This window comes from Chiroxiphia lanceolata, chromosome 12 (assembly GCF_009829145.1).
Source record: "Chiroxiphia lanceolata isolate bChiLan1 chromosome 12, bChiLan1.pri, whole genome shotgun sequence".
In the NCBI taxonomy this organism is placed as follows: domain Eukaryota; kingdom Metazoa; phylum Chordata; class Aves; order Passeriformes; family Pipridae; genus Chiroxiphia; species Chiroxiphia lanceolata.
In genome coordinates this window covers 16412781-16421574 of record NC_045648.1, presented here as the reverse complement: position 1 = coordinate 16421574, position 8794 = coordinate 16412781, and the positions used below count along the sequence as shown (strand labels likewise).

Here is an 8794-nt window from a genome sequence, read left to right as displayed (position 1 = left end):
TTTCTGGCTAAGTCTTCCCTGCATGGTAAGTTAAATCCATGCGTGAGAAATGGAGCAGGTCCTTAGGGATGCCAAAGAAAGAGTCCTGGATTACACAACCTCTCTCCTGGTTCAGTCTCCAAGCAATGAGACCAAGAGTGACAGAAAATCACCAGGATGAGCAGCATCTCTAGCACATTCCTCCTGGGAAGCTGAGGGCTGAGACGTCAGGTGGGGAATGGTGGCTCAGGAGATGCTCCTACACAGCCCCAGCACGTGCAGCCATCGGAGTAAGGCTCACACCATCTCCTGAGCAACCCTCAGTCCTGTGGCCCACACTTAACCCAGCAACATCTGCAAGGCAGGGCCTAGCTGGGCAGCTTGGGAGCAATCCAGCTGCAGTTATTGTTGTAGAAGAAGTGATAAAGTGCTTTGGAAAATTGTCCATTCTTTCCCTCCTCTCTGACAACCTGTCTGTGCACATCAGCTCCTGGGCTCTTCCAAAGGAAAGCAGGAGGTCTGGTTGCTGAAACCACCTCCTTTCCAGAGTAAGATCTCAATCCCATGCTAATGGAGTCTTGCCATTGTGGCTCAGACAGGAAGGGAAATTTTCCTGGCTTCCCACATCCCTGCAGAAGCAGGAGAGTGTAACACACCACAGAGAGCATCTTCCTTAACTCAGAAATCTGGGAAAGTTATCACCAAACAGTGACCTTACTGCTGTGTAGGCAAGTCAGTCCCTTCCTGCACATGTGCTGTAACTGCACTCCCACAGCTCTGCTGGATGGAGAAGCAGAGGAGACTCACCTGAGGGAAGCTGCATGGTTTTCCCATACCCTGCAGCAGAGGACATGGCCTGACCCAGGGCCTGGTTGGAGCCCAGAGGCTGCTGAGAGCTGGAGGACTTCCCTGACACAGCAGCTCTCTGCTTGGATTTGGACTCTTTAGAAGGCTTAGTCCAGACCAGGCTCTCCCCGACCTGCAGGGCAGCTCCCATCTTCTGGGCCACCTCCACCATCTGTTCAATAAGCACAAAGAGAAGAGCACTGTGAGCAGAAACCCTTCAGACAACAATAAAGCCAACATCTCCACAAAAAACCCTGAAAAATGAGAGCTGTGCAGAGCTGGCTCCGGCCTCGGTGCTCGGGGGAAACATCTCCGTTAATTCATTCCCTTAATTAAGAGGGAATCTTGTCTTGCTGGGTATTGATTGAAGAACTGAGCTTCAAAGAGCAGCAGCAAAGTGAGCAGCTCTCAGCAGGCGCCTGCTCCGCTCCGAACACCTCAGGAGCAGAATTTCTTCCTAACAACTGGACTCAAAGTCAAATCTCCTGATGTGCTGCCAGCCCTGGCGTGGTTCCCGAGCCCCTGCCCCCGGGAAGGACGTACCTCGGGGTCGAAGTCGGGAGCGCTGCTCTCCTTGGCTGCACTGACCCTCCTCTCCATCTCCTGGTACTGGCTCAGGGCCCCCTCCTTGTCACCCTGGTTGTAGAGCAGCACAGCGTAGTTCAGGTTGATCAGGGGGTTGCACCTGCAGCAGACACACACATTCCCCATGGGAACACTTGTCCTGGCTGGAATAAGGCTCAGGTGTGCCCCAGGAGCGGAGCTGGGGACACCTCAGTGTCTGGCACTGGCAGAGGAGGGGCTGCAGAGCCAGAGTCCTCTGGGAACGAGTCCCTCATGTTTGGTGACAGACACAGTGCCTCAGCTCAGCAAACTCTCCCCATGTCAGCGATGACATAAATCCCTCCCTCAGGTGCCTCACCCTCTGAACAGCCAGTTCTGTGCCCTTGGGGACCATCCCAGGACTGTTTCCTGCTCTCCCAGCCCCTGGATCCTGGGACAGGCAGAGCAGTGACAGGGGCTTTCATCACACTGTGAAAGCTGATCTTTCCCCAATTTTCCTCAGACTTTCCCAGCATTCTCAGTCTGTAGGAGAACAGCTTGGCAGAGACAAGCAGTGGAACAGACTCCTGCTTTATTGGTTTTATTTTACAACCTAACCCGCTGCAGAACATGCTGTTTACATTGAATTTACATTTCAATTCCAGAGCATGCTCTTTACATTTCAATTCCTCACCTCTTCTCTCTCCTTCCCCCAGTAAAACACAGGCATTGTAGGTACTATAACAGACAAGCAGTAGGAGATCCCTATTACAAAGGACCTGACAGGAGACTCACACCACCTAACACGGGTCCCTGCACACTCCTGCCTCCCTTCCCCAATGAAGATTTCACAAGGCAGAACTGCTCTCTGTACCCTCATTTTCACAGTATCCATTTTCTTCAATAGGATACATTCACCTCCAACAGCACCTTCCCATCTGGCCCAGCCAGGGTGGGTGGAGGACTCTGCCTGCCCCCGGTTCCCTGCAGGAGCCCACGGGAGCATCCCTGCACACGGGTCAGGCGGGGATGCTCCGTGCTCTGACAGTCAATGTGAGCGAGGGACTGGTGCCCTCTCCTGGAGCGTGGCTGGGATAACTGGAGCCATCCATGGACTGGGGGCCAAGGCAGAGGGACAAGAGCAGGAGGGAAGGATCCTGCTGGTACTGGGCAGTAAAGAAAGTGTCACCTGCAGGCCCTGACTCTCCATCCCGGGCGAGGTGACAGCGCTGCAGGGAACACTGTCAGGCAAATCTGATTGCATTTATAGCCATGGCTTCCTCTTTAACTGGGAAACTGGAAGGCTGACCCCACCACAGAATGAACCCTCCTCCCTGTCCTTGCCATAACACTGGAGATCAGACAGTCCTGGAAACAGCCAGTTTTAAAATTAACTGAACCTTGAGGGGGTATTTCGCCGCCTCCGAGAGCGGAGAAGCAACACGACAGTCAGAGAAAAATCAACGGCTAAATAACCCCAGACAGGGCAGCTGTGAGCAGAACCAGGACTGAGAACACCTTTGCCAAAGGCTTTTCCAAGATGTTTTTCATTCCAGCCCCCAGCATGGCACCCAGGCCACTATAAAAGCATTCCTGGTGATGGAGACCAACACCACACTCTGCATCCCAGCCAAACAGCTCCGGACACGCCAGCAAAAGAAGCCTGTGGGGACACAGATCCAGCTACACAATAACTGGTTAAAACACACAGGGTGTCAGCTGAACCAGCCTCACACAGCCTGGGTATTCCTTGCAGCAGGCCCCAGCAGTTGGAATTCATTCTTGCTTTGATGAGGGTTTATTTTCCTGGTCAGACCACGGAGCTGGAGCATCCCAGGAGTGCCAAATACTTGGGCAAAGCTGGAGAGCCAAATTTCTATTCTTTCCCTTTTTGAGCAAAGCACAGAAGCCCATGACTAAGGAGTCTGAGCAATCTTTAAGGTCCTGTCCTGCCTTGCTGGGCATGGAAGGCTGACTGGGAATAGAATCCTGGAATGGTTTGGATTGGAAGGACCTTAAAGACCATCTCACTCCATGCCCTGCCACAGGCAGGGACACCTTCCACTAGCCCAGGTTGCTCCAAGCCCTGTCCAACCTGGCCTTCAACACTTCCAGGGATGGGGCAGCCACAGCTTCTCTGGGCAACCTGTGCCAGGGCCTCCCCACCCTCACAGGGAAGGATTTCTCCCTCATCTCTGATCTCTCACCACCTTGTGTGGCCCCTGCAGATGGAAAGTGCTCCTGGCACCGCTCTGTGCCCAGCACAGACTCTGGGTTCAGAGTGCTGGCTGCTCTAAGTATGCAAATACAGTGAGCTGGGGACAGAGACAAAACTATTAATAAATCTGAAATAATTTTGATTTTCTGCCTGAAATGATGAAATACCGTGAGGTTCAGCTTCACATTTCTGAAACCAAATGCTCTGATTTTAAGATCTAGACTGCAAACATAGATATTGTTAACAAAAAGGAGCAAGAACTACCCTGCTCTTTTTTTTATTTGCTTTATACAAACTTCTTGCCCAGATTCTGCCAGCCAAAATCTTCCCTCTGCCCAATTCATAACAGGCTTTATCCCAAGCATCTCACTGCTCTGCACAGTGCTCAAACTTCTTACAAAATATGTTTCCTTCTATTGAATCTGCTCCACTGTGCATAAATATTCACTGAAAGGAGGGCTGGAATCCAAAGTCATCACCTCTGACTCATTAACCAAACAGCAAAACAAAAACCAGCTTTAGGCTGGTGTGAAATAAAATCCCCTTTCATTTTTCAGAGCTGAGTTGAATTAAAAAAAAAAAAAAAAAGTGGGTTTAGCACTGTCATTTGCACAGGAATAAAAATGTCTCTACTGCAAACCATTCTGGGTCAAAGCAGAGCAAGAGACAAAGGGCATCAGGTGCAGGAAGGCAAAGCCACAGGAGCAAACAAGTGACAGCTCTGGTGAACACTTACTTGTCCAGGGCCACAGCTTGTTCATAGGAACACTTGGCATTCTCAATGTCTTCCAGGTTGGTCAGAGCAACTGCACCAAAGCAAAACACACACACAGGAGTTCACGTTTCACAAGGAGTTCATTTTTAGGGCAATGCTGAATGTCATTCAGCCGTAAAATATGTGCCAGCAGGGTTGCCTGGACTGCTGCCAGGACTGCTGATCACAGAATCATGGAATGGCCTGGGCTGGGAGGACCCTAAAGCCCATCTCATTCCACCTCCTGCCATGGGCAGGGTCACCTTTCACTAGACCAGTTTGCTCCAAGCCCTGTCCAGCCTTGCCTTGGACACTTGCAGGGATGGGGCAGCCACAGCTTCTCTGGGCAACCTGGGCCAGGGCCCCACCACCCTCTGAGTGAATAATTTCTTCCTAATCTCTAATCTACATCTGCTCTCGATGTCACTTCGGACATGTTTGTCTAATTTCATCCCAAAAATGTCCAGTGCTGTAAATCCAGACCCACTCCTTAAGCAACCCAACCCCAAGCTCACACACCTAAAGTCTTTTTCAGTGTTTAATCTGATCTGACTGCAATTCAACCTTCTATTCACCCCAGAAGAACAGCCTGGGGAAGAGCTTCTTAGTAAAGCCTTCATTCACTATTTCTTTACTTCAGCCCACACCTTCTGTGTCTGTAATGCTGCATCCCCCCAGCTGGATCCCTGCTGGAGCTGGACCATCACATACCTGCCAGGAGCATGTAGAGCTCTCCCATCTTGGGCTGGAAGCTGATGGCAGCACTCAGGAAGTGGAAGGCTGAGGCATATTGCTGCATGGTGAGGTGCACCAGCCCCAGGTTGTACAGGATCTTCCAGTCAAAGGGAGCCAGGTAGTTTGCCCTCTTCAGGCAGCTAACAGCCTGCAAAAACAGGGATAAATGTGCTGTGACAGCCCGGCCAGAACAGACCTCCTGCCTCTGCACCACAGGAGCCTTGAGCTTGCATGAAGCTTGATACAGATGGGAAAAAATGGAAACATGATCCTTACTGCCACGTATTTCTTCTTCCCGAAGAAGCACATCCCGATGTTGTTCCAGAGCGGGGGGCTCTCGGGAACGGCACCGGCCACCACCTTGTACTTGGAGAGGGCAACGTCGAAGTCCCCGTGGGCCTGCATCATGCTGCCAGCAGCCAGGGTGGCCTGGGGGACACCGAGGGACCAGACACAGCAGAACAGCAAGAGGGCAAAATGATTAAACTAAAACCACCTCGAGAGCAACCACTGAACTTTTTCAGGGTTTTCTTCCAAGGGCTGCCCCGACCAACAGTGGGGAGCAGATGGGGACTTGGATCTCCCACCAGAGAGCAGAACACAGGGTGAACAAGGGACCTGAGTCTGCTTCTTCCTGCACTACTTTGACCACAACTGTCTCAGAAATAAGAGAGCTTGCCCAGGGAAGCTGGAACACATCCCTGGAAGTGTTGAAGGCCAGGCTGGATGGGGCTTGGAGCAACCTGGGCTAGTGGAAGGTGCCCCTACCCATGGCAGGGGGTGGAACTCACTGATCCTTAATGTCCCCTTCACCCAAACCAGTCTGGGATTCTATGATTCTATAAATATTGCAACATGATGAGTGTTTAGGGTATTTTTTGGGGTGACAGAAGTATTTCTTAGAGTCTGAGTCTCTGAGTCTATGGTTCTATGAAAAGAATCTATAGACTCTTTTTACCACCAAGCACTGATAGAAATAGTTCTGGTACAAGATAAGTGGGGAGTAAAACATACTCAAGCAAGACATAAGCAGCAAAGCTCTCCTAGTTCACACTGACTGGCTGATACTGAAAATTAGTGGGAATATGCATGGGGAAAAAAAAGGAAGTGAGTGCAACACACTATATTTAAACCACACCAGTGAAGTCCTTTATAGGATTTCACAGCGACAAGTAAAATTTGTAAGTGTAAAGGTGTTTTCACAATAATTCGTGTTTGTCAACCACACGTTGCAATACTCTGCACTGTCAACAGGGAAAAAAAGGAGAGAAATGAAGTAACACCTCTAAAAAGGGAAGCAGTTCCACAACCAGGAAGGAAGCCTAGATGCCAAGCTCAGCTTTCCAGGCCAGAGCCAAGGGAATATATACAGCAGCTGGAAGCACAGGCAGGGTTATCAGCAGAGAAAAACATGCTGCAGTATCACTTGGATCTGTGCTCTGTCCTAAGGAGTCACAGGGACCCAGCACAGCTCTTGGGATTTTTGAAACAATGTCTAGAAGACTTTCCTTCCTAAGTAAATTCCACCTGGATTTGGTGTAACTTTAGATTAAAAACCAAAGGGGTCAATCCCATATTCTGCCTCCTCCCCCTTCCCTATCTCCACACATCCCCAAACTCCCCACCCAGGGAAACATCACAGAAATGTATTTCAGAAAAAGCTTTCTGGACATGACCCTTTCCAGGCTCTCCAAGCCCTGGATAGAGATGGCAGAGCTCTGATACTGGAATTAGCTTTAGGAGGTGTCCCATCATCATTCCCACTCCTCACCTTGTAGTTGCCTGGGTCATAGGTAAGTGCATTTCCAAGGTGTTCAAAAGCCTTCTGGTAATCTCCAGTCTGGGAAAAGAAGTAAATACACATCAGAAATTCAGGAATAAGGGTGGCTGAGAAGGAGAACACGTACTTTGTGAGCAGGAGAATTGCTGGTTCAGTTACATATTCAAGAAAGTGAATTTTGCAGTGCTCCCATGGCACACACATGTTCCCGTTTGATAATGCACAGAACAGATTCTAAAAATTTATTTGGCTGGGCTGGATTCACTGTTCTGACCCAAGCAAAGGCTTCCAAATAGTTTGTGCTCTGACTTTTCCACACAAGAGTGAGCTCTGGGTTGATAGTTCTCTGCTCCTTTATCCAAGAAAAGAGGCTGTGAATTGCTACTCCGAACATCCTGAATTCCCTCACCTCAACTTCCTCACTGCCCAGGCCTCTTCTGTTCAGGTGAGAAAGACTTTCTTTGTCTTCCCTTGGACTGCAAGTGTTGGTGGGCCTGACTGTGGCCCTACATGAGCACATGACAGGTTAAAGTCACTGAAATCCTATGGATTGGAGCCAGATGAGCTGTAAGGTCCCTTCAAACCAAACCATCCTGTGATTCTTTGTTTTCAACTGATTTCACTGAAAGCCCATCTAGTTCCACTCCCTGCCATGGGCAGGGACACCTTCCACTAGCCCAGGTTGCTCCAAGACCCATCCAACCTGGCCTTCAACACTTCCAGGGATGGGGCAGCCACAGCTGCTCTGGACAACCTGGGCCAGCGCCTCACCACCCTCACACCCAACAATTCCCTCCCAATGTCCCATCTATCTCTGCCCTCTGGCAGTGGGAAGCCATTCCCCCTTGGTCTGTCCTTCCAGGCCCTTGTCCCAAGTCCCTCTCCAGCTCTCCTGGAGCCCCTTTAGGCCCTGGAAGGGGCTCTAAGGTCTCCTGGAGCCTTTTCTTCTCTGGGTGAACACCCCCAGCTCCCCCAGCCTGTCTCCAGAGCAGAGGGGCTCCAGCCCCTGGATCAGCCCTGTGGCCTCCTCCTCCTTTCAGGCACTGCTGCCTCTGTCCTTTGCTTGTTCACTCTCTGGGAAGTTTACTTCTGGAACAATCTGCTGGCCCTTCCCATCCATTTCCCAGACCCAGGGATAAGCACCTCTTTGTTATTCAAATCGATTCTGATTTTCCTCTGTGGTGCATTAACACTCACAATTTCATGGCTGCTTTTGTAGGATAACTTGCAAGACTCCTGCTCCAGGAACAAGGTAATGACTAGTCATGTTTTGTTATATTTGGAGGATTTATAACAGAATTAGGGCCGTTGCCAAACACAATTCCTGCTCTGGCTGTGGTCCAGGGAATCAACTTGCTTTTAGCAGCAACAAGAAGATACAGAAAATCAAGCTCTGTCCTGTTAAACTCAGTCTTTAGAGAAACATGTGCAAGTCACGGGGAGGTGAACAGAAATTAACTCTATAAAAAAACCAACACTGTTCTTTCGAAAATAATTAAGTTCATGCAATAGCTAACAGCCTTCAGTACCTGCAGGTACAATAAGCCCAGGGCTGTGAGGAGGTCTGTGTTTTCTGGAGAAAACCTGGAACACAAAAGCCAGAGGGTTGCATTTGCTTATCAGCCCTTCCAGAACAAGGTAAAAACAGAACATGGAATTATGACGCTACATTACACTTGTACCACTCCAGGAAATTAATTTCACTGTTATTATTAAACACAAATATCAGAACAATTGCCACCATGAGGACTTCCTTTGAACAACACAACGCCTCAGCTTCCCAGATGTCCTCTGGATATCAATGGGAAGGCAGCAAGGCTCTGTGGGATAGATCTGGACACGTAAAAAGATAACGTGGGTTTGTTAAGCTGCAAAGTGAGTCTGCATCAGTGACCTGGAAATACAAAATGGGATTTTCCATCATCTCCCATAAACCACC

General features: G+C 49.7%; 1 protein-coding gene across 1 annotated transcript in view; it reads right to left on the bottom strand.

The window, feature by feature from the left end:
• The window catches only part of BBS4 (Bardet-Biedl syndrome 4), a 35849-nt gene that overhangs the window by 2162 nt on the left and 24893 nt on the right, over positions 1-8794 (bottom strand). Inside the window, exons 9-15 of the mRNA XM_032700430.1 lie at positions 8385-8439; positions 6847-6915; positions 5352-5504; positions 5052-5223; positions 4323-4392; positions 1369-1510; positions 787-997 (exon numbers count right to left, since the gene is read on the bottom strand). Of these exons, the coding sequence (XP_032556321.1) occupies positions 787-997; positions 1369-1510; positions 4323-4392; positions 5052-5223; positions 5352-5504; positions 6847-6915; positions 8385-8439 (872 nt within the window). The remainder of the gene's footprint in view (positions 1-786; positions 998-1368; positions 1511-4322; positions 4393-5051; positions 5224-5351; positions 5505-6846; positions 6916-8384; positions 8440-8794) is intronic.